Source organism: Euprymna scolopes, chromosome 42, assembly GCF_053919585.1.
Source record: "Euprymna scolopes isolate OS-2025 chromosome 42, ASM5391958v1, whole genome shotgun sequence".
NCBI lineage: Eukaryota > Metazoa > Mollusca > Cephalopoda > Sepiida > Sepiolidae > Euprymna > Euprymna scolopes.
The window spans coordinates 13,772,679-13,799,178 of record NC_136523.1 but is presented as its reverse complement, the minus strand read 5'-3'; the positions used below and the strand labels follow the sequence as shown (position 1 = coordinate 13,799,178).

Here is a 26,500-nt window from a genome sequence, read left to right as displayed (position 1 = left end):
TTTCGTTTTCTGTAACGCATGCATGAACACACACGCGCCCCCTATATATATATATATATATATATATATATATATATATATATATATATATATATGAGTAATAAAAAAATTACTGTAGAGGCATCGTTGATATGGAATTGCAGAAAGGTAATCCAACAGGCGAAAATAATGCTCTAGAAAAAAATCAAATCCAAATTTAAATCCAGTTGAGTCTGGTTGGAAAATTCTCAAAGCAGCTGAAATTCATGGAAATTGTTTTTGCGGTTAGTGCAGTAGTCCAAATATAGGATGATACTCAGTTGGATGAATTCGAAGAATTAGATTGCCAGAAAACAACATGTCCCCTCCCATCGCTGGCTTAATTAATGCAGCGATGGGATGTTTTTCTGTCCATCTAAACCAACATGCCAATTTATGCAATTTAAAAAGTTATACATAAATGACTTTGAATATCAAAACTTAAAAAATAACTCACAGATAGTCAATTACGTTCAAGAATAAAGTACTACTGCCACATCTGGGCAGGAGCTGCTAAAAACAGCTTATCCTGTCTTGACAGAGTACAAAATAAACTTCGTGGCTTAGTGGGGGATGCCCTTTTCTCTTCCTTGCAACCTCTCTCCCACAGAAGAGACGTTGCAAGCATGTCTTTGTTTTATCGTTATTTCCATGGCAAGTGCTCGTCTGACCTCCAATCTCTGCCCCCCTCTCGCCAATCTTTCACGAAAACACCCGTCTTGCTGAAACCACTGTCAATAATTTTCCCAATTCTTTATCTGTGCCTAAATACAAAACGTAGATTTCATGAACAAAGTTTCTTTCTTAGAAGCGCACCCCTGTGGAACTCTCATCCGCTTGCCTGTTTCCCACCTGACTACAACTTGGATGTCTTCAAGTCCAACATAAACAAATTCCTGATAAACCGCCCCCTTAGGTAGGGCACTTTATCAAATATCCAATACTAACGATTACTACGATGCTATCCCATTGATTACTATACACGCAATAACCCTTATCCCCGAGTTGCTTCCGGGCCTTCATAAGGGGTGACTACCATGTAAACAAAATAAATAAAAAATAAGTTTAATGTAGAAATGTGTATTGAAGCAAGTTCAAATTTTGACAATTCAGCAGCTATTTTTACCGGTTAAAACACAAATCGAGTTGTTGCATAGGTTAGAACCTCCCTATATGTCTAGTTTGAAGTCTGTAGATCTAATATTGACGAAGTATTTTGATAGATGGCTCTGCACACGCACACAAAGACAAAGTATATATATATATAATGATTAGTTTTTTTTGGAAAAAGAATTTCAGCAGAGTGCTCAATTAAAAGGAAAACCAAATTTTAAGAGCGCATTTATATTTTTATATTTTGTGCACAGAAAGTTGTTAGTTGAGACGAATATTGGCTGAAGAGAGCTTGATAAGGATACCTTAAACGGGCCTTATTATCGGGCTTTAAACCGACGGTACCAATGATCTCTCTCAACTAACAACTTTCTGTACACAAAATATAAATATATATAATATATATATATAATCTCAATACCTCCGTTCAGTCTAGAAAGACAAAGGATAACACCCGTGAGGCAAAGGTTGCGCAATCATCACCCACCTCTCTTGGATTAGTACTGTTTGAGCCCAGTGGCAAGAAGTTCATGACGACTGGAAACAATGCCGAGATAAGCGGAGAGCACAAACAGCACCTGGAAGTCCTAAATGGTCACCCATTTAGTACTGATCAGAGACAAAGTTGCTTAACTTCGGGGATCCAGTGGGAACCGGTGTATGAACGTGATTATGTCGTACTATAGTCATCTACATAGATTACTCCTCCGTTGTATCTCGAATCAGTCCGGCTAGACTAGCAGCTTCCCTAGCCGGGGATTTTACGTACAACTATCGCGTTGACAGCCAGCAGTTCTACTCGCTGGCTTATGGGATCGATGCTCGCAAATGACCCCATTTAAATAAACAATCGCCCACCGCTTTTACAGTGGTCGAGATGCTTGTTTATTTACAAATAAACGAGCAGCAAGCCTCGCTTTATAGCCAGTTTACTAGCGGCCGAGAATATATTTACGACAGTGCCCTACTCAGAGAGAGAGAGAGAGAGAGAGAGAGAGAAAGAGAGAGAGAAAGACGGACGGAAAGAGAACCGGTGTATGAACGTGATTATGTCGTACTATCGTCATCTACATACATTACTCTTCCGTTGTATCTCGAATCAGTCCGGCTAGACTAGCAGCTTCCCTAGCCGGGGATTTTACGTACAACTATCGCGTTGACAGCCAGCAGTTCTACTCGCTGGCTCATGGGATCGATGCTCGCAAATGACCCCATTTAAATAAACAATCGCCCACCGCTTTTACAGTGGTCGAGATGCTTGTTTATTTACAAATAAACGAGCAGCAAGCCTCGCTTTATAGCCAGTTTACTAGCGGCCGACACAAGCACACACAGACAGCGTCATATATATATATATATATATTTCCATAGTCAAACAACGTCGCAGCTAACACGAACCAAGAAAGCCAACAAAGCCGAAGTTTGTCTTGAATTTATCACTCATTAATGCTCACCAGTCGAATGAGTGCTAAACTGAAATCGATTTCCGGTTTGTTTGCTTTCATGGCTCCGGTTAGCAGCAACGTTTTTTGACTGTTGAAATAATTATATCATCTCGCATATTCTGAATTTTCTAATATATATTAGTGATGGGACGATTCCAATATTTTTCCCGATTCCGATACAATTACCGATTCCGTGCTAACTTCCTGATTTTGACACAATTACCGATTCTGATTCCGATTCTTTAGTAATCTCTAATTATTTAACTATGAGATTGTTATTTCCCCCTTTATTTTTGTAAAAACACGTTAAATATGGAGATATTTTGTAAACGTAAAAATTCACTTGTGGAGGATGATCTATCGATGTTAGCTTTACTGCTAATTCAATAAATAGTTATTTTTTATCATTATTACCAGCAATGATTTTGATTTAAACAAAATCCAATAAAAAAAGACAATTAATAGAATCGTTTTGGCATCGGAAAATTGGCATCAATTTTTCCGATACCCACAAATCTTGCAATGTTTCCGATTCCAATTTCTCGTCCTTAATCTGTTGATCAAACATTGACAAAGTAGTTTGATAGAGACCGTTCCTCACAGGCACTCACAAAGAAGGTCACTTTATATATTGTTATTGCTTACCAATGATGGTAATTTAATTTAAATTATCTATTTTAAAAGTCAATTAGCACATATTTTACGATAATTCTTAGTAACTAATCCGCTTGCATAAAAGTATTTTAATTAATTACACCTAATATCAACGAGACTATTGTCTATAATAGTTACTTTAATGCTTAAGTTCACCAAAAAGAAGGAACAACATTTTACGTCAAATGCCCACCAGTTATTTTTAATACACAAGTTGCTTTATCCCAACCAAAAAACTTTGAGGAAATTTTGTGAATGAAGAGGAAACGTCGTGAACAAATAATTTAGATTTTCCTTAATATTCGCGGTGTGTTATAATATAATTTCCACTTTTAAAAGTTATATATATATATTATATATATATATATATATATATATATATATATATATATATATATATATATATATATGTGTGTGTGTGTAGGACTAGCAGGAATACCTGGCGTTTCCCATATGTGCAGAGGTGGTGTGGAGGAAATCAAAACAGCAGTGGCAGCCCAGGTGGAGAGAGGTGCTATGAAAATTGGTTGTGGCGCGATTTTTTTCCACCAATGGATAAAACAAATAATAAATAAATAAAATAAAATAATTAACCAATGAAAAAATAGAAGTAAAAGTATAATAATTAATCAAAACCAGTTTGATAAATTTATCCCTGAAAATGAATCCTGAAGTATTGGAAAGTACTCAGACTTATGATAAATATGGTGATTACATCAGCCAGTTTCTGCCAGAAGTGAAGACTGTTATTCGGAACTTGGAAAGGATCGAAAATAGAATTAATAGATAATGAACGGTTATTTTATTTACTAAAATATACTTTAATCGCCAATCTGATCGGCACTGAACTGGCATCTAAGCTTCAGCCTCTCTCCCATCGACGAAACGTTGCATCCCTCTGCCTGTTCTACAAGCATTTTAATGGTGAATGCTCTGACGAACTGTAGACACTTGTGCCCCCACGACGTAGACACCCTCGACAAACCCGACAGGCAGCTAAATCTCACCCCCACACAGTAGAGATCCCTAGATGAAAAAGATCTTTCTACTTCAGTAGTTTCTTCCCCAGAACCGCTAGACTCAGGAACTCCATTCCCGGTTCCTGCTTCCCTAACTGTACTGACATGCAGAAGTTCAAGTGTAACGTGAACCGACATCTTGCTGCCCAAATCCTAACATGTTGCCCCAGTAGTTTCTGCCCCTGATAGTAGCCCCCTAGACTAAAGTGGCAATGTGCCTTGTTTGGGGTGAAAATGTAATATATATATATATATATATATATATATATATATATATATATATATATATATATATAAGAGCAAATAGTTTATAAAACATGGTGAAAACACTTTGAAAAAGAGTTACAAACATATTTAATTTGAAAACGAAGACACTAAATAAGTGGATAGTCCTTAATCCGCGGAGTTTCTAAGAAATACTTTCCTTCTCATCAGAGAAACTCCGCAGATTAAGGACTATCCATTTATTTAGTGTTTTATTTTCAAATTAAATATGTTTTTAACTCTTTTTCAAAGTGTTTCTTAACATGTTTTATTAATTATATACTCTTATTATACGCCTTATCTCCTATTTGGTTTTATCGAGCTTTTACACCTGGTTAAGATTACTTTTTAACTATTAATTCTTTAATATTTATAATATTCTAAAGTTTTACCATCTTGGATCATTTGGCAATTTTAATTGTAATTTTTATTTTATAATATTTCAATATATATAAGACAATAATTTTTAAATTAACAACAATCATTTATTTATTATAAACGTCATAAAATTGTTCTACAAACAAGCATAAAAAGCTGTGTTTATGTCGTCCGGTTCTACCGCATATATGCAGTATTTAAGAATAATGTATATATTATAATTGTTACATTTATATAACAAAATGAAGACAATAAATTTACAAATGAATAACAGTAAACATTGATTTATTATGAACTTTACAAAAATAGTTTTACAAGTTAAGCATTAAATAGCTGTGTTTATGACTTTTTTTTATTAATAAATATGTACAGTATTTCAAAATCATAATGCACATATATCTACCTATCTATCTATCTATCTATATATATATATATCCTAATTATATATATATATATATATATATATATATATATATATATATATAATGTGTGTATATATGTGTGCATTAAATAAAAACATGAGGAATAAAGTCTTTAATATATCATGAGTACAATTAGGAAAAGTAAAAAATAGATAAACATTTTTAGTCCATGGCATTTCAAAGCTAAATGCCACTCATCAGATAAAAGGCCCAGAATTAAACAAAACGCAAACATGGATAAAAATTGGCTTTTAGACATGAAATTCGAATGAGGGAATAAGATAATATGATAAAAATAGTTAAAAGTAGATACAATATATATATATATATATTTGTGTAAATCGATCCTCATCTCTCATTAAATATATTTATTTGCTCCTCTTACTAGTGTTGAGCTTTTCTCGATAAGTTTTTATATATAAAAGATATATTCTTTGATAGCATAATTGTGTGTGTATATATATATATATATATATAGTAAAAGTATGACAATATATTTACAAATTAATAACATCAAACATTAATTATAAGCTTTTAAAAATAGTTTTGCAAATTTATCATACACATAGCTGCCTTTGTATCTTTCGTCTGTAGTATATATATATATATATATATATATATATATATATATATATATATATATATATATATTCACACAATATTTCAAAATATTATGTTGTATTATGTAATTAAATAACAGTGAGATATTTCGATGCTAATATAGGAGTTAAAAATATTTTTAAAAATCGCATTTATTAATTTAGATCAGTCCGAATTTTCTCCTCATCGGGAAAAAACGATAATATTTCGTTCTTTGTTTTTTTTCTCTCTTTTTCTCTTACCACAGAAACGGCAAGCAAAGGGTAGCCAATATTTCCCTTATCGTTTCCTTGATGAGGTAAGTTGGGTACCATCGTGCCTTAAAAACGTGCGATTATTTTGTCTCAAAACGTCTTGGATTTGCCACGGTTCTCTCTATCCTCCACCCCGAAAAAAAAGCCTGAGTGAAATGAAGCTTTATTTGCTTTTTATATCTTAAATTTGTATCTTCTGACTGTGTAATGTCATTGCTGCTGGCCGAACAACGACAACTACTTATTAAGTATATCTTGTTTGCCCTTGTCTTTGTAAAATACATTATTTTTTCGTAATGTTGTATTGTAATAATAGATAGGTATATATTATGATAAGAAGTAAGAGTTTACATCTAGAAAACAAAATAGGTTTAAAGCTCTTGAAATTCATACTAGAATTGTCCAGTAGTACTCGTGGCGTAGTGGATAAAGTACTTGGTAAATCTCAGTTGTAAAGTTATACTTATCTGGGGAGATTATATTTAGTTACTCTAATACTAAAAAAAATGTGAATTTCTTCTGACTTGTACCCTTACGTGCTATCGTGTATTGAATAAAGAGTTCCGTTCAAAATTACGTCCAGATTTCAGAATTTAACAGAAAGATTCCCGAATAATATAAGATAAGATACACCTGAAGAATGTCGGAGGAAACACCGACCGACATTCGACTATAAGGGTTAATAATTCTAGTAATCGTTAATGGTGTAAATTGGGCAGAATTTTATGCTTATGGGGACGGCTCAAAAAGAACTTGTTTACATTGAACTTGAAGACAACCATATTGTAGTCAGCTGGGAAGCAGGCCAGCGGAATAGTTTCGCAAGGAAAGAAACCTTGTTCATGGAATCTGCATTTAGATTTAGATTTCGACACAGATAGAGAGTGGGGCAAAATCGTTTACATTGGTTGTAGTTAGTAGTGTCTTTTATGAAAGTTTGGCAAGAGGGAACCATGGATTGGAGTTCAGTCGAATACTTGCCATGAAAATACCAAAGAACAGACAGGTCCACAACATCTCTTCTATTGGAAAGAGATTGCAGGGAAGAAGAAAGGCGATACTCTACTCGGTTTCGAAGCTAGTTATGAACTCTATCAAGGTTAGATAGGGCGTGCCGAGCAGCGCCTGCCCAGATGTGGCAATAGTATTTCAAGCTTCTCAGCTGACCACAACTTAATTGTAATCAAGTCTAACGTAAACAAATTCTTGATGGACCGCGCCCTTAAGTAATCCAATTTACCAAATACCCATTGCTAACGCTTACAATATTATCCCATTGACTACTGTACACTCCATAACTCTTATCTTCGAGTGGCCTCCGGGCCTTGATAAGTGGTGACTCCTATGTAAAAAAAAAGACAGCTTTTATATGTTGGCTTTAATAAAAGAAGATATGCTTCATAGCTCTAACGTGGCTGACACTTTCTGACGTAAAACAGTAGTTCGAAGAATGCAAATAATTAAGTTTCATCCAAAAAAGTTACACTTAGTCCAAAATACATTCTAGTCTTAATTGGACAGTAGAGAATCGGCTACCGATATACAATTATTGCTATATAACAGCATGAATTAAAGTTTAAAAAGTCAAGTATCATGATTCACCTGTGTTCTACACAGAAACACTCATTTTGAATGCGACCCTGTCTTATCATAAATGCTACTGTTGATTTGATATGCCGGGCTTTTCTGCTTGTTCGCTGATAAAACTTCTCAGACGCACTTGTGGTGTTTGGTTCCAAATCGGACGGTTCCTTTTTTAATTGAACTTTTTTCGATTGTCGATTAGCGGTACTTATCGGAGGCATTCCAATACAAAACTATTCTACGAACACTTGCAAACATATATAGTACATTTGTGTCAAAATTAAAAAAAAAAAGAAAAAACATTGGCTCCATTTGTTTTGGAGTCCATAGGGAACGAACTTATAGAACGACATGCAGACAAAGTGCCTATTATATATAGGTAGAGAAAATATGCGATGCGTTCACTGCCCTTATATATAATTCCAACCATCAGACTATTGGTTAAGCCCCACACGTTTACTCTAAACCTCCCTTAAGGCCTGAAGGTTTTCTACTGCTATCGCTTTTATCCTCGAACCACTTGCTTGTGGAATTCCCTCTTGTATTTTTGAATTCCTTCCTTTGCTTTCATTTACCCCCTTTCTTAATTTTATAGATATTCATAAAAATGTAATGTTAACAAATATCTTACCGCTAAGTTCTCTCATAAAATTTACGCTTTAATGGCTATAATACCCCTTTTCCCGCCTGTACAAATATTCCTAAATAAAAATGTACTGTCAACAAATATCTTGCTATTTATCTCCCTCATAAATTTAGAGCTCCTCCCCAAATAACCATACTTTATTTCAGTTTTTCCTTACGCTTTAGTGGTAATACTACTTCTTTTCCTAGCTGTATAAATATTACTAAATAAAAATATACTGTCAACAAATATCTCGCTGCTCAGCTCCCTCCAAAACTCAGAGCCCCTTCCCCTAAATAATTTTACTTTATCAAAGTTACCCATTACGCTTTAGTGGCAATATTACTTCTTTTTTAAGTGTACTAATATTTTTTTAAATAAAGGTAATGTTAACAAATATCTTGCTACTCATAAAGTCGAAGCTCCTCCCTCAACAAAATAACACTATTTTATTACGGTAAACCCTTACGCTTTTTTTTTTCTAACTGTACGGATATTTCTAAATAAAAATGTAATAACAAATATTTTGCGACACAACTCCCTCATACAGTTGGAGCTCTCCCCACAAAAGAAAATACAAAATAAAAAAAAAAAAATCATAATCTTACTTCATCACGGTAACCACTATGATTTATTTATAATATTATCTCTTTTTCTAGGTTTACAAATAGTTCTAAATTAAAATGTACTGTCAACAAATATATTTTGCTGCTCAAGTCCCTCCTAAGGTCGGTGCTTTCCCCTTCGTATATATAAGACATACTCTATCACAGTAGCCCCTTACACTTTACTGTCAATATTACCTGTTTTCCTAACTTTACAAATATTCCTAAATAAAAATGTAATGTTAACAAATATCTTGCCGCTTTAGTTGCGGGATGTTATGTTTGGGTCGAATGAAGGTGAAACATAACTAAATTTAAATGTTTGGCTGACCTGGCCTTGCGTTGCTATTTTATACACCCTGTGTGCGTTTTTTTCTATTAATAAGAAGTTCAATTGCTAGTTATACTAACTTGGTAAACTACATTAATAATTATGCAATTGTTTTGCATAATGCAATTGCTTGTATAATCGGAGATTACGCCAATTACCTTTGCGTTGGTTTATTTCGATACTATTATTGCGTTTCTGTTAGCTTTTATTATATTATTGTTTTTTTTTTTTAATAACCATGGTCTATATGATCCATACGGGAGAGGATAACGTATATTTTGTTGAATAATTCACAGGGCGCGTGATTACCGGGAAATTTTGGAAAATTAGATTTAAACTATGGCTAAAGATACATTACCTGAAAATACTTCTTTTCAAACTTCTCGGCTTAACGTTCACAGGGAACCTGAGTTAGAACAGTTACATTGAGAGCATTGCCACGTCTGCTGCAAGGAAGGTGGGCTCTCTCTACCGTGCTAGAAAGTTACTTACACCTGAAAGTATCCTGTACTTCTACAAGGCCACTATTCACCCATGTATGGAGTATTATTGTCATATTTGGGCTAGCGCACCTGCTACTAGTCTCTCGCTCCTGGACAGGGTTCAAAAGAGAGTCACCAACATGATAAATCCTGAACTGTTATCTAGGCTTCAACCTCTGTCCCAGCGGCGAAGTGTTGCATCCCCCTGCCTGTTCTGCAAGTATTTTAATGGTGGACCCTTTGGTAATTGTCTGTATTTTTGAGATGAGTTGTTTTCATTGATTGAGATTGTCGGACTGACTTCCTCATCTTGGTTGTTATTGTCACAACGTTTCGGCCGTTCGAGTGGTCCTAGACGTTGTATCAAAGTTTACAGTTACCCAAAGGTGCTGAGTTCAATCCTGAACGAAAGCAGTGAAAAAGTAACATTGAAAAACAGAGAATTAGCAACTATGTCCCAAAGCCTAGCTGGAGTCTGAACACGGTACCCCCGTAATAATAATAAAGGGTTGGGTTCGAGACTCCTAACAAACCGTTCACCTGACGTAGGCCGGAGGGCAAAACGGCCGAAACGTTGTGACAATAACAACCAAGATGAGGAAGTCAGTCCGACAATCTCAATCAATACAAACCCTTTGTACCCTATCGATGTAAATATCCCAGACAAACCAGACAAGCAGAAAATTCTCACCTTTACAGAGTAGATATCCCTAGATGTAAGAAGGCCTTCTAGTCTAATAGTTTCTGCCATAGAACTGTTAGATTGTGAAACTCCATTTGAGGTTCCTGCTTTCCCAACGACTTGCAGAAGTTCGTGTAATGTGAATAGGCACCTTGCTACTCAACTCTACGTAGTATCCCAGCAACGTGCGTCCCCGAGAGTAGCCCCCTTCATCAAAGTGTCACTGTGCCTTGTTTGAGGTGAAAATAGAATACCCCCAACTTTTTTTTTTTTAGCTTAAACTTGCAAACTAATACACAATTATTTTTTACTTCTAATTTTTAATTAGATTATACAAACTGTCCAAAAAGCAGCTGAAGGGTTTAGCACTTTAATAGATTCTTTATTTTTGATTGTATCTGTCTGTAATTTTAATATAATCTGACGAAGACATTACTATGATAAAATAGTTTATCAATAGTATAAACCTCCCCTCCAAACAAATAAAAGAATAAATATTTAGAACTTTTTTATTCTTGCTTTTAAAAGGGAGGTGGTGTCTTATCAACACTGCTGGGGAGCCATGAGATAAAATACTGTTATGTTTTTAGATCCCACAGAATTATCTCAGCGATAATAGTAAGACTTTGCTAGGCCTTTTGGCTGGGAGCAAAGTGTAGTATCTGTTCTGACACTACACTTCACCTTTTCTGTCCTCAATCAGTGGAGGAAGAAATCCTTCTAGACTGAGACAATTTTAATTTTTGTTGCTATCCAGATTGCCTCTTTTTGGGTAGCTGGATTTTCTCCACCTTTAAAAGTGACCCTGTGTCTAACTCTGATCTTGTGTGCAGGCAAGTAAATAGGAACCTTAATGGCATCAATTATTGGGAGCAAACTAAAGCAGTGATTGATTGACGCCCAAGCGAAAATGTTTGACTCAAACTTTATTGTTTATATATGAGGTTGGTGCAACTTAATGTCGTTTTTTTTTTTGGCCGTTCAACTAATACATATATATATATATATATATATATATATATATATATATGACCTTATTTTTTACACCAACCTTAAAGACTAAAAGGTTAAAATCTTCCAAGACAACAAAATCTCTCTCACACACACGCGCGCACACACACACACACACACACACACACACACACACACACACACACACACACACACACACACATTAATAAATAACTCTACCCCCTCTCTTTATTGTCTTCCTTTTCTCTCCCCTCTCTGTATTCCTCTTTCATTTCTTTGAGTTTTTATATTTGTTAATTTTCCGATGTATGTTTTTCGTTGAAAAAATCTATTTAAATTATATTAGGTATGCGTATGTGTTTTTTGCATTGTTATGATTCAGCGTTAGTAATGTGGGCTATATTTTGTTTAACGTAGTTGGATGGACTGAGAGGCTAAAAGAATCAAACTCGCTTCCTGGATATTCAGTTTCATTGATATAATAAAGTCGTAGCGATTAATGTTTGGACCACTTTTTCAAAAGTTTTTGTGTGTTTTTATTTTTCGCATTTTTTGCTTTATTTATTTAATTTAAATTTTTGATCATTTCTACTTCTCGCGACCAGTTATCCTTGTTTTATTTTATTTAATTAATTAATTTATTTTAGAGTTTTCCTTTTTTATTTTGAAAATATTCTTCGTTTATTTATTTTTTTATTTGTTTTTCTTTTTGGTGTGCTATTATGTTTTTTGTTTACTTTTTATTTTTCGTATTTTTTGGGGTGTATTTTTTTTTTATTAAATTTTCGATTATTTTTACTTCTGGCAATTTTATTTTATTTTATCTATTTATTTAGCTTATATAGTTTTACGTTTTTATTTTATTTTATTTTTGCTTTTGGTTCATTTTTTGTTTTGAGATGCATTTTCTACAAATAACATTTTTTCTTGTGATTGCTTTTTGTTGCTTATATTTTTTTTCATTTTTTTTGGTATCGGTGAGTTTTTTCCCATTAAATCTACTTTTTCTATCTTTTCATTTTGATATGTGTTAATATTTATAAAACTGTGGCTTTCATTATTTTCTTTTACGTGGGGGTAAATTTTTAATGTTTTTTAAAAATATTTTGTTATCTTTTAATTTTGATTATTTTTTATTTAAATATATATTTCTACAAAATTTACAGCATTTTAAATATTTGTTCCTGCATTTTTATTTTTTATATGAGTTTTCATTTTTTGCATTTTTCTCTTTTTTATTTGATTAATATTTTCTTGATATTTAAAATTTTAGAATGAATTTTATAGCTATTAATGGAATTACTGCATTTGATTTTTTAGATAATGTTATTTTTTTCTAAATATTAATTTGATCGTTGTTTTATATTTATTTCGCTTGCTTATATTACATACTTAATTATTCCTGAATTTATAGCATTTGGTTTTCTTGCATTTTTATTTTTTTTTTATTGTTGTTTACATTTTTTTTGCATTTTCCCTTTATCCTTTTTTATTAATATTTAAATTTTTAGAATTTATTTTATAGCTATTAATGCAATTATTTTATTTGATGTTTATATAATGTTATTTTATTTTTAAAATTGATTCTATCGTCGTTCTATATTTTCTTGTGGTTGTTTATTTTAAATACAAAATTATTTCTTGGTTTATTTATATACATCGCTTACTATCTCTCTCTGCATTTTTATTGTTTTATTATTTTATTATTTTTTAAAACTTTTTTTTTAATATTTTTGTATTTTGTAATTTGAGATCTTTTTTTGAGAAACTTTTTAATAGAATATTTTATTTATCAAAGTTTTTGTGAGAATTCCGTCGGTGTAATTTTTAAAGACTTTCCCCGCTCGGCTAATCTTATATTAAGCTAATCTTATATTCAGCTAAACTTATATTCGGGTAATCTTTTGTTTGACTAATCTTTTATTTTCATAAATACTCGGGGGATTAGAGTAGTTTAGATATATATAAATATTTTAATGAAATGTGTTCTGATGAACTCGTTTCACTTGTATCCCCTCGACTTACATATTTCCGAAAAAAAAACAGCTTAGCAATAAGATCTCACTCCTTTACTGTTCATGTTTCTAAATGCCAGAAAGCTTTCTATTCTAATAGTTTTTTTCCTCAGACTTTGGAATTCCCTTCCTGCTGACTGTCCCTGGTTGTACTGATATGCAGAAGTTTAAATGTAACACAGACAAATATTCTGTAAATCTCTCCTAGACATGGCCTCAAATAGTAGCCCCTTACGTCCAAGTGGCGATATGCTTTGTAAGGGGTGAACATGAGTAGTATATAATAAATATATATATATATATATATATATATATATATATATATATATATATATATAGGGTGTCGCAATAAAAAGTATACCCGCTTTAAACAACTATAAAACCAACATTTGTTATAAGAAAAAACCAAAATACTGTTAATAGATATAATAACCAGCTAATTATCGAAAGTGTTTAAACAGTTGGCCATTGTGGTCCATGAACAGCTAACAACGCTAACTGCTTGAATGGAAAACGTTCATAATCAGTCCAATGGATATGTTGACACGTCTTCTTTCAATGGTTGCTTTCAACTCATTCATTGCAGTTCGTTTTGTGGTGTGAACCCTGTGTTTAACATGCCATCCATCCCCAACCTGCCCCCCCCCCAAAGAGAAAAAAATCCATGGTGGGGTGGGGGTCAAATTTTGTGAGCGTGCAGAGTACTCAATACTTCCTTTTCGTTGTAACTATCTGTTTCACAGGTAACTATCTATTTTGGAGACGCCCACTAATTAACATAGGCGGGTGAGTGAGATATATAAAGGTATCAATCACCAATACCGGGAGAGTTCTGCAACGACCGCCAAATAGGCAAGACGCCTATGTTGCCTCCAGTAAGACATTCAACACGCCACCTGCCGGAATATCTGAAGACATGTAAATATGTATATAACTTCTCTTCCTAGTATATTATTGTTATACCTTTACTTTCCGTGTTCTTGTTAATTATTTGTGCAGACACAACACTATCAAAATATACTCTTACGTCATAATGATAGTGGGGAAGTGCTCCATTCTGTTGGGAGTGCCATTCTGTATTCCTACGCATCTCTTGGGGACGTGGCATAGCGTATTCATGTTTTTTTTATTTTTTTTTATTTTTTACATGGGGATCACCACTTATCAAGTCCCGGAAGCCACTCGGGGATAAGGGTTATTTTGTGTACAATAATCAATGGGATAATATCATAGTAATAGTTGGTATTGGAGATTTGATAAAGTGTTTTACTTAAGAGGGCGATTAATCAGGAATTTGTTTATGTTGGACTTGAAGACGTCCAAGTTGTAGTCAGGTGGGAAACAGGCAAACGGAAGAGAATTCCACTGGCATGCACTTCTCAGAACAAAGCTATATTCATGGAATCTACGTTTTGATTTTCGTACAGATAAAGGGTAGTAGGTAGTAATTAAGATAATTTAAAGAGTGTAAATATTTTATTGGGGCGCCTTATATAAACGGCGTTATCAATATATACGGAAAAATCACGTTGACACGCCGGTACTTGCTAGGTCGCACAAGTTAAGCAACATTGAGCCTGGTAAGTATTAGATGGGTAACCATTTGAGAATACCAGGCGTATGAATGTAGGAAAAAAACCCTAACTTCCTCATTTCCTCTGACTGGGATATACATGCGACTATGGACCGCTTGTGAAATTCCTATGAAACTTCCTCCCTCGGAGGAAACGGGTTCAAGCCGCCCAGGGTGAATATTTTTTTTTACACAGGAATCATCACAGGAGGCCACTCGAGGTTAATGGTTAATGGGTATACATTATTCAAAGTGATTATAGCGTAGTAAACATAAGTAGTGGGTATTTTGTAAATTGGATTACTTAGGGATACGGTTCTAGAACTTGTTTACGTTGGACTTGAAGATAATCAGATTGTAGTCTGCTAGAAAGCAGGCAATCGGAAGAGAGTTCCACAGGGGGGCAGTTCTAAAAAAGAAGCTTTGTTCGTGGAATTTACATACAGGTTTGGGTATAGGTAAAGAGTGTGGGAAATTATTGATAGTGATTTTGGCTAGACGAGTGTTTTTCGTGAAAGTTTGGCGAAGGGGGACCATAGATTGAAGCTCAGACGAACACTTGTCATGAAAATAGTGATAAAGCAGAGTCAGGCTCGCAACGTCTCTTCTGTGGGAAAGAGGTTGCAGGGAAGAGAAAAGGGCATTCCCCACTAAGTTACAAAGTCTATTTTGAACTCTGTAAAGGCAGGATAAGTTGCTTCTAGCAGCTTCTGCCCAGATGTGGCAACAGTACTCCATCGTTGGCCGTACCTGGCTTTTATATAGGTAGAGAATTGCATCAGGAGTGAGATGTCTACTGGAGCGGTCCGCTGGCTTTAGTATTGGAAAGTTTTCAGAATGGTCAAAATACCCCTGGTCCCTTTTTTTTTTTTTTTTTTTTTTTTTTTTTTTTTTTTTGAAGAAAATCTCATGCAATCAAATTTTTGCACTATGGTAATTTGTGTAGGTCAGAAGTTGTAACCAATTTGTGCATAAGAAACGTGAAACAATTAGAGCACAATTAAATTTTGGGAAAGAAAAAAAAACCCCAAAACAATGTTTGGTGCATTTTAGATCAGAAAGCCCATATTTTTATACAGTCTGATCTCATAGCATAAGTGATGATGTATAGTAGTGAAAACTTGCCAGTGAAGGTTGAGGATTTGCGTTGCAGAAGAGAAACGATATTACAATGATACGATGGATGTGTAATGCGAACGAAGACGAACTTAGATTAAATGGCCTCAGGGGAAGATTAAATATTGACAGTATAGGGAGATGTGTGTAGAACAGGAGACTTTGATGATATGGCCACATTGAAAGAATGAATAAGAGTTAGTAGAGGAAGAAAAGTTGAGGTAGCAAGTGCGGTTCACAAGGAAAGGATATCGACTTGGCCAAAGAAAGGTTAGTTTAGAAATATATTGCGTTTATTTTTTTTTATTTTTTGGCTGTAAACTACACTGTATGATTGGCATTTCACCTCATCATAAGAAAGGTCCGTACAAAATTGCAGATAGATCGCCCAGTAGTTTCCAAGAAAAAGTGGAACTGATACACAGACTAATATAGATTGTCATGTGAGAATTACAGTTGAAGTTATTTCCTAATATTATTTGAAGCAAAATTAAAGCATTGGCTACACAAGAAGTTCAGTGGAAATACCAGCAGGTTGAGAGACAATAACCAGTTTCTATTCTAAAAGTCTAAGACAATAGAGAGGGATGAGAACTCAGATGTGGATATATTTGAATGGCGAAGCTATTGGGGTTGTTCAGGCATTTTATTACCTCAGTGATGCCATTATAGCATAGAGATAATGAGGTATTAGTGTGATTGCAATAGTTCCGTGAACTTACGTCATTACTAACTAGCAGAGCATTACCACTTTTGACTAAAGGAAGAGTCTATCAAACATGTGTATGAAATATGTATAGTTTGGTTGTTTTGTTTTACGGCATACCAACCCCTTTTTCAGGTTATTTAATACAGAATCTGTTCATTTTGGTAAAAGTTTTTATGCTTTAAATTCATTATATCTTCAAATATTTATTCATGGTGTTTGGTTTGCTAGTTTTGTAAAGGAAATTGTTTTTTTTTGTTTTTGACTTTGCAGAGCATAATTAAATTTTGGAAAGAAAGAAAAAAAATAAATGTTTAGAACAGAGAGCCAATATTTTTGTATCTGATAGCACTAAGGATAATGTATGTAAATGAAACCTTTCCAGTGAAGGTTGAGGACATGTGTTGCATGGAGAGAAACGATATTACAATGATATGATGGATGTGGAGATAAACTTAGATTAAATGACCCCAGAAGAAAATTAAATCTGGACAGTATAGGGGGATGTGTGCAGAACTTTAGGGTAAAGGAAAATGGAAAGAAAATGATAAAAATGTAAGCGGGAGGGGAGGGAAAGAGGGGGGAAATAGAGACCTAGACAGAGATAGATTTTTTTTAAAGGCCAGTTTCTTAAAGCTGTAAAACACATGGAAGAATTAGACGGATGTTACACAGATTATGATATGGAAAGAATAGATGGGAGTTGTTTGGGTTAGTACACGTAGAACAGTTGTGGCAGCAGGGTCCGTTTGCAAAGCAAAAAGGCGAAGGTAAGGATAAGATGTTGGTGATAAAAACAAAAAAATCGACTTGAGAAAGAAATTAGGGATAAATAAGTCGGCCAGAGACAGGGTTGTAAGTCAATTTCTGAAAGCCACCTAACGCATGCGAGCATGTTAAGTGGACATTTAACCGACGATGATGATGACGACGACGACGACGACGAATATTTGGAAAATATCATAATAATAATAATAATAATAATAATAATAATAATAATAATAATAATAATAAATTTTATTTTTATATTTATAAATTTGATTTTTATGGATGAATGCTTGTCAGTTGTTGGACGACCAAACGGTATTTTCCGCATTATGCTTATTCGTGCACGTTTTGCAATGCATGTTTTTATTTTTTTTTACCGTTTGGATGGTATTATGCACACACACACACACACACACACACACACACACACACATACACACACACACACACACACACACACACATATGAGAATTGCTACTTCTTGAAAGAAGTTTGCCATTTCTTCCTTAAGTGTTATTGCGTCCGTGTGCACGTAGATGACTCTTCAATCCAGCTTTAGTTCTACATGAAAGTTCACAGATGTGACATAAACACTTTCCTTCTTGTAAAGGTGATCGCATGATAAAATTGTGAATCCTCAAATGTCGTGTCAGGCCACTTTTAGATTTGCAGATTAGACCACAAATATGACAACTTAGCTTTGCCAGATGTGCTATAGAAGCTTCATCATAAGACTGTCACACATACACACACACACACACACACATATAATGTGTGTGTGTGTGTCTTTGTGTATGTGTGCTTGATATGTGTTTCCTGTAGGAGTGTCCTGAGAAAAATAAGTACACACACAAATATATATATATATATATATATATACGCGGGGGGGGGGTCCGGTCGTAAAATACGCTTAAATATGATATTTTAATGTCCAGATTTATAATTTATTATTATAGAGTTGTGATTTCAAAAGTAAAAGAAGTATTATGATTCCATCAGCTCGAATCGAAACCAAAAGCAAAATGGGAGCAGTACAAAGTTGGTGACGTTACCACTCTACCAAGGTGACACGCATATGAACGAATAAAAAATGAACTAAAATGAATGTACAAAATGTATAAGTTTTTTTTCTCACTTTTGACCCCTTTATTTAGCCCTTAAAAACTTTTATAACCGGCTAAAGACCCATTAAAGAACGGTTAGTAGAAAAATGTGATTAATTAGGAACCCTAGCGCCGCTCTGAAGTGATAGAATTTGAAAATTTGGAGACAGATTTACGGACAGATAGACATAGAGCTATATATATATATATATATATATATATATATATATATATATATATATATATATATATATAAAGTTTAATGATTGAAGTTAAATTCTGTAGATTAAAATATATACACATATATTTAAGTTAAGAATTTATTGTTTAAAACAAGAAATATACGAAGAAAAATATTTATTTCCTTAATCCATGGATTTTCATCACCAGAGGAAATGAAATGCAATGACTCATTATTTAAAATCCATAGATTAAGGAAATAAACATAATTTTTCTCCATATATTCCTTTTTTCAAACAATAAATTCTCAAATTAAATATATTTATATATTTTTTAATCTACAGAATTTAACGTTAATCATTAAACTCTCTCTAATTATATATATATATATATATATATTTATATATGGTTGACTATTATAGATAACTGATTACATATAATAATAGAAATGTATCGAGACACAAGAATGGGTATGTTTGATCTGGCATAATGATGATTCATTAAAATTGTGGGGTCTGCGTACGCGCCTGGTCCACAAAGTATGGAAATAGAAAAATTAAAAATGATAGAAAAAACATTTGCAAGTGTTTTTGATATAGATGTACATAAGAATACTTTAATAAGTATTTTTGACTTAGATAGGGATGGTATAATAAAATTGTGGGGTCTGCGTTCTCGCCTGGCTTTCATAGAATGGAAATAGGCACACACTTTAATAAAGACTTTTCATATCTATCTGCGTAATTATACTTTGATAATTATGTTTCAGTTTGAAGAAATATGGTATAATAAAATTATGGGGTGTTCGTTCGCGCCTGACCTCCATAGAATGGAAATATGTCACAAAGTTTAACAAGGTTTTTTAATATAGATCCACAGAATATTGTGATAAGTGTTTCAGTGTGAACAGGTATGGCATAATAAACTATGGGGTTTATCTATTTTATTTTTACTTTCATCATATTTTGCTTTGGTTTTGATACCCCCACATTCGAAGCTATCTCTTTACAACCCTTCCTTTTCAAAACTTATCATACTTTCATAAATCAGTGTCCATTTTTTGTAGGCTGTTTTTGAACCCAGTAAACGACGGGTATTTTTGCTAATATATATATATATATATATATATATATATATATATATATATATATATATATATATATACATATACATATATATATACATATACATATAGGTCGGACAAAATGGTTGCTTTAATGGGTGATAAAATGATTTTTTTGAGGTTTTAACAAGTTTTGTTCCTAGTAGTCAATGCGGTATAGTATTTTAGCACCTTACATGAAGTGGCTTCCTGGCTTGTCTGGAAGGATTTCCATAAAAAATCATACCTGCCAAACTAAAACTTTCATATTTATTTAAACATATCTGCATATTATTTTTAGTAAATTTCATAGCCATTTATTCATATTCAAAATAGACTGCAAAGAGGCAAATGAATTCACCTGAGCGATGTTGGATGGGTGTGGCCTTCAAGAAATTACAGTTTAAAAATAGAGAAATACTTGTTGAGTATCGAGTCATGCCCCCAAAACGCAGATTAAAGAAACGTTTAAACCCAAAAGCGAAATGCATTGAAAAAAGAAAAGAATAATAAAAATAGGCGTTGCTGATGGATAGGAGAGAAAAAGAGAGATAAAAAGGGTGGAGACGACAGAGAATGGGGGCGGGGGTGGAAGGAGAGAGTGAGAAGGAAAGGGGGTGCAGACAGAAAGCGAGCAAGCTCGGCAAAACCGTCTCCTTCGATTTTTAGGTCTATCAGTTTAATTAAAGACAACTATTTTAACAATTTATAATTTCACAGACAGAACTATTGCACACACACACACACACACATGTAGTTATATATATGTATATATATATAAATGTATATGCATGTATATATACATACGTATATGTATCTACATATAAATGTATATGCATACATATACGTATGTATATATACATACGTATATGTATGTATATATAAATGCATATGTATGTATATATAGATGTATATGTGCATATACATACGTACGTATATGTATGTATATATAGATGTATATGTGCATATACATACGTACGTATATGTATGTATATATAGATGTATATGTGCATATACATACGTACGTATATGTATGTATATATAGATGCATATGTGTATATACATACGTATGTATATATAAATGTATATGTATATATATACGTTTGTATATATAGATGTATATGTATATATATACGTTTGTATATATAGATGTATATGTATGTATATATATAAATGTATATGTATGTATATATAAACGTATATGTATGCATATATAAATGTATATGTATGTATATATAAACGTATATGTATATATGTATGTATATATAAACGTATATGTATATATAAATGTATATATAAACGTATATGTACAGATAAATGTATATATAAACGTATATGTACATATAAATGTATATATAAACGTATATGTATATATATGTATATATATACGTATGTATGCATATATAAATGCATATGTATGTATGCATAAATGTATATATATGTATACCTACGTATGTAAATGTATCTGTATGTATATGTAAATGTATATGTATGTATATGTAAATGTATATGTATGTATATGTAAATGTATATGTATGTATATGTAAATGTATATGTGTATATACATACGTATATGTATATATACAAATGTGTATGTCTATATATATACATATATACATATATATGCAAATGTATATATGTACATATACATGTGTATGTATGTATGTATATATATATATATATATATATATATATATATATATATATATATATAGATGGTGGAACGATTACAATATTTTATTCCGATACCATCGCCGATTTTAATGTCCTTTTAAAATACCGGCCAAGAGTTATACATAACAGATATTTTGCATCAGATCGACGTGAATCATTTTGACGTAAAACCGTAATTTCTTATGCTTTTTTTTTCTCAATAAAATTATAGAAAATTATCATAGTTACTTGCTCTCTAAATAGCCCCCCCTCAAAATTCACAAATGTTTTTTGGTTTTTTCATACCAGCTACAATCAGTTACTTTTATTAAAGATGGAAAATTGATAAACCCGGGTACTAATAGCGTTCAATACGCGGGTATAAGGGTCCGTAATTAGGATTGATAAAACGGATGTATATCTCTCTGGTACCGAGTAAGCACTTTACTTTCAAAAGATTCTGAGACTAGCGTCCATTCCTGATTTGAAATGGAACACTTGCATCAAATCTCTTGCCTAGGTAGCTTGTAAAATGATTGGATCCTTCTACTGTTCCAGAAAGTATCTCACTCCCGACGCAAACCTCTACCTTTATATCAATCAAATACGTCCTTAGATGGAGTAATGTTACAACCTCTTGACAGGTAACGCCCTTTTCTACCGTGATAAGATTTAAAACCAGTTGCAAAATCTAGTCTACGATCCTTTCCCCCCCCCTTAAAACTCTTTTTTACGGGAAAAATAAAGTTACAAATCTATCTCTGCTCTATTCTTATTTTCATTACAGGTGCTCGACTGAGCTCCAATCAATGTCCCTCCTCGCAAAACATTCACAACAAGCACTCGTCTACTTGTAACTACTATCACCAATTCTATCTAATATCTATCTCTGCCTCAAGTTATGCGCAAACTCACCGAATCAACTAGTTTTTCTAGAACTGCCCGCCTGTGGAACTATATACTGCGGGGTTGCTTTCAAGCTAACTACAACATTGCCGCTTTCGAGTCTAATGTAAACAAGTTCTTGTTGAACAGTCTTCTTAATAAATCGAATTCTTACCCAATTTCAACCACAATCGATCAGCACGCTGTTGTTGAACTGCCCTCATAAGTCATTAACCTTTATCCTCGAGTGGCCTTCGAGCCTTGAGAAGCAGTGACTCTCTTGTAAAAAGTGCATTTTTAATCCACTATCTATGTCTTAAAGTAAAGTTAATTTTTAATGTACCGGAGAGATTTTTTATTGATTGGTCCCCGGGCAGCGCCTGGTAACCCTGTAAGTTATTGTGATATTAGTCAAATGAAAGTCGGCTCTCGGGAGGCCAATCCCTTATCCCACTGAGCGGTGTTCTTCTTTTCTAGGTCAGGAAAGACAAAAGGGATGTTTGATTATCCCCGGCCGACTTTCTAAAAAGTCCCCATATCCATCCGCCTCTCGTACCACTTTGCCACCCGCCACCTCCCACCTATAAACATCTTAACAATTTCCCGTCTATCAGTCTATCTATTCGTCTATCCATCGAATTCTATTCATAGGTACTCTGTCTATGAATCAATCAGTTGTTTGTTTTGTAGCATAGAGGCCATGAGAATATCTCACGAATTTTCGCTCCGTTTCCGGCAAAGGTTAACGTTACTATTAGTGACATGCATTATTTACAAGGAAAGATTCGCAAATCTAATAAGTCTCGCACTGTCTACCAAGCCCCAGCGACTGTCTCATCACCACAATATTACACCCTGGTTGTTGTTTCATCCAATAGCAGTACGCGCATTTAAAGCGTGAACAAATCCTGGAAATACTTGGTGCTTCGCAAAAGCTATCAAGGATATTTTATGTAATCGTGACGTCATCACTAGATGGGATGCCTACCACGGCTTAACAGAGGCCCATCTACCCTCGAGAGAAGAAATTAACCGCGCCAGTTTCCTAACCTGGTATTTTTATCTCTCGGTACATACAGCGTATCGCCTTCCCAATTGGTCACCCGAGTCTCAACGTTGTTTAACTTCGGTGATCCGGCGAGAACCGGTTTGTCAAAATATTAAAAATTGATAAAAAGTTTACGTAATTTATATTTTTATTAGAAGGGCGTGTAAAATATAAACATAAAATATAATTGAAAATTGTATCGATTCTGTGCTTCCATACTTCAATTGAGAGACGCGTGTGCCAACTTCCGGTGTGTTTGAAAGATAGGGTCTCCCTTTAGTCACCATTACCAAAAGAAAAGAAAAAATTAATTCCACTTAAATAAAGACATATTTTTTTTTTAAATGTTACACAGTTTTAAACATTAAATCGACCAAATGTTTCCCATCATTGCTAATACACGATTGTAGACGTTCACCAATGTTTTCCATAACTTGATGGAGCATTTTGTGTTTAAATAGCAGCAATTTAGAACGAATAACTTGTTTTAATTCTTCAAGAGATCGAGGGCGGTGGCTGGATACGTTTGACTTCAAATATCACCACGAATAAAAAAATAAAAATCGCAGAGGTTTAGATCAGGTGATCTTGCGGACCAACCAATATCACTACGCAAAGAAGTTAAGCAGTCCAATTCATAAGTGTATTCTACCATTAAAAAAGAAATGCATAAATACATATAAATGAATGTTGACGCAATTGAAATAAAATGGCGTTCTACGTACATTTTTAAAAGGATTATTTTTTCATTTAATTGTTATTTAATTTTTTTAACCTACACATGTCAGATCATTTTTTCACACCTTGTGCGTGCATACACCCCCCACACACACACACATATATATATATTATATATATATATATATATATATATATTAGTCTTTAAGTGTTTCAAAGAAAAAAGAACACATAAAATAATGCACATTATTTTGATTTATCGGACGACTGTTTTCATCTTGAGTGTGAATTTTACATCGTTTCGGTCGATGTAACCCCCGCAGACCCATGGCGCAGTGGTTAGAGTACTTGGAAAAATCAATTGTAAAAATGATATTCCCCTGAAGGTTGAAGGTTCAATCCTCGGTGTTACGAATTACTTAGGACCTCTATCCAGTAATGTCTGACAGAACAAGAGCACGCTACCCCCGCGAGGTAAATAAAAGGTTCCGCTCGAAATTCCGTACAGATTCCCGAGTTCAACAGAGCAATTTCCGAGTTCGACAAGATACACCTGAAGAAAGTCGGAGGTTACATCGACCTAAACGTTGTGAAAATCACACTCAAGATGAGAACAGTAGTCCGATGAATCCAAATAATATGAGTAACCAATCCTCATCTCAAAAATTCAGAAGCGTAAAATAATGCAGGAGGTATACTAATTAAATTCAAGTTGTAGTAGACATAGCAACTGCATAAGCCGACTCACCATTAGAAAATGCACTATTATAAAAGGGAATTCTGTTATATAGTAGTGACCCCCCCCCCAAAAAAAAACAGAACAGAACAAAACACACACACACACACACATATATATATATATTAGACTAATATCGTTAAATAAATATATTCAATAAATTTTAATCTGCAGACATATGTGTTTCGGACTACTGTTTCCGTCAGTGCAAGAAGTGATAATTACTGCTAGTGGGGAGATGCGAACTCGGATATAAGGAGCTACTCTTTGGGACCATGCTTAGCAAAGATCAACAAAATGTTTGTTTATATATATATATTATTCCTTAATTGGAATTCATTTTTTGAGATGAGCATTATATATTAATTTATTTTTATTTCGGACTATTATTATCATCTTTTTAGTTGTTTTTTTTTTTATCTTTTATTGGTTTTTGTTTATTCACAACGTTTCGGCCAACTATTCCTCTGGCCTTCGTCAGGTGGTAACCGCGACGGATAGGAACTTCGAATCTCCTAACTGCATTCTGACGAAGGCCAGAGGAATAGTTGGCCGAAACGTTGTGAATAAACAAAAACCAATAAAAGATAAAAAAACAACAACTAATAAAGATGAGACTAATAGTCCGAAATAAAAATAAATTAAGATGTTTGTTTATGCGACATTTAAACTCCTGCATATCGGTACAGTCAAGGAAACAGATAGCAGGAAGGGGATTCCAAAGCTCACAAGTTAATCCTTGACTCCGCAAGTCACCTTTGGCTCCGCAGGCTATCGTAATTGGCATAAAGTTAAGGAAATTAAGTTCTATTAATACCAACTACAATACAATCTTTCACGAAAAACACCCGTCTAGCTGAATCCACTGTGAAAAATTTCCCCCACTCTATATCTGTGCCTAAATCAAAACGCGGATTCCATGAACAAAGCTTCTTTCTTAGAACTGCACGCCTGTGGAACTCTGTTCCGTCTGCCTGCTTCCCTCGGGACTACAACTTGGATGTCTTCAAGTCTAATGTTAACAAATTCCTAATGAACCGCCCCCTTAAGTAAACACTCCATCAAATCTCCACGCTAACGTAATGTACTTGCAATAACCCTTATCCCTGAGTGGCTTCCGGGCCTTGATAAGTGGTGATCACTGTGTAAAAAAAAAAAAAAAAAAAACTAGGCGAGTATAAATAGTAAATAGTCCAATAGTATTCAACGATTGACGCCAGAAAAAAAAGTATAATGTGTGCGCATGTTTGTTTTTGCGAATGCATGCGTGTATGCGTATGTATGTGGCTGTTTGATATTAACTTCCGGTCACCGGAAGTGTGGCGAATAATGGCCCCGATGACGGTTTCCATCTTTCTTTTTCCGTTTTGTAGTTTCAGAATGCGTCCACCTTTCTGCAACAACACAAGAACGCAGACATTAACGAACAGTTCCAAAAGTCGAAACAGATACAGATACAGTCTCGTTGTACGGAGGAGTATATACAACT

The 26,500-nt window shown here is 33.8% G+C and overlaps 1 protein-coding gene across 8 annotated transcripts in view; it reads left to right on the top strand.

Moving 5' to 3' along the window:
- LOC145266927 (fibroblast growth factor 18-like) overlaps positions 1-26,500 on the top strand; it is a 789,681-nt gene that overhangs the window by 715,224 nt on the left and 47,957 nt on the right. For 4 of the 8 annotated variants that reach the window (XM_080122720.1, XM_080122723.1, XM_080122725.1 and 1 more), the window contains 2 exons: positions 6,161-6,211; positions 26,385-26,500. The exon at positions 26,385-26,500 is cut by the window's right edge and continues 50 nt beyond it. In XM_080122720.1, the coding sequence (XP_079978846.1) occupies positions 6,161-6,211; positions 26,385-26,500 (167 nt within the window). The remainder of the gene's footprint in view (positions 1-6,160; positions 6,212-26,384) is intronic. The other 4 variants (XM_080122722.1, XM_080122726.1, XM_080122727.1 and 1 more) reach the window with 1 other exon arrangement.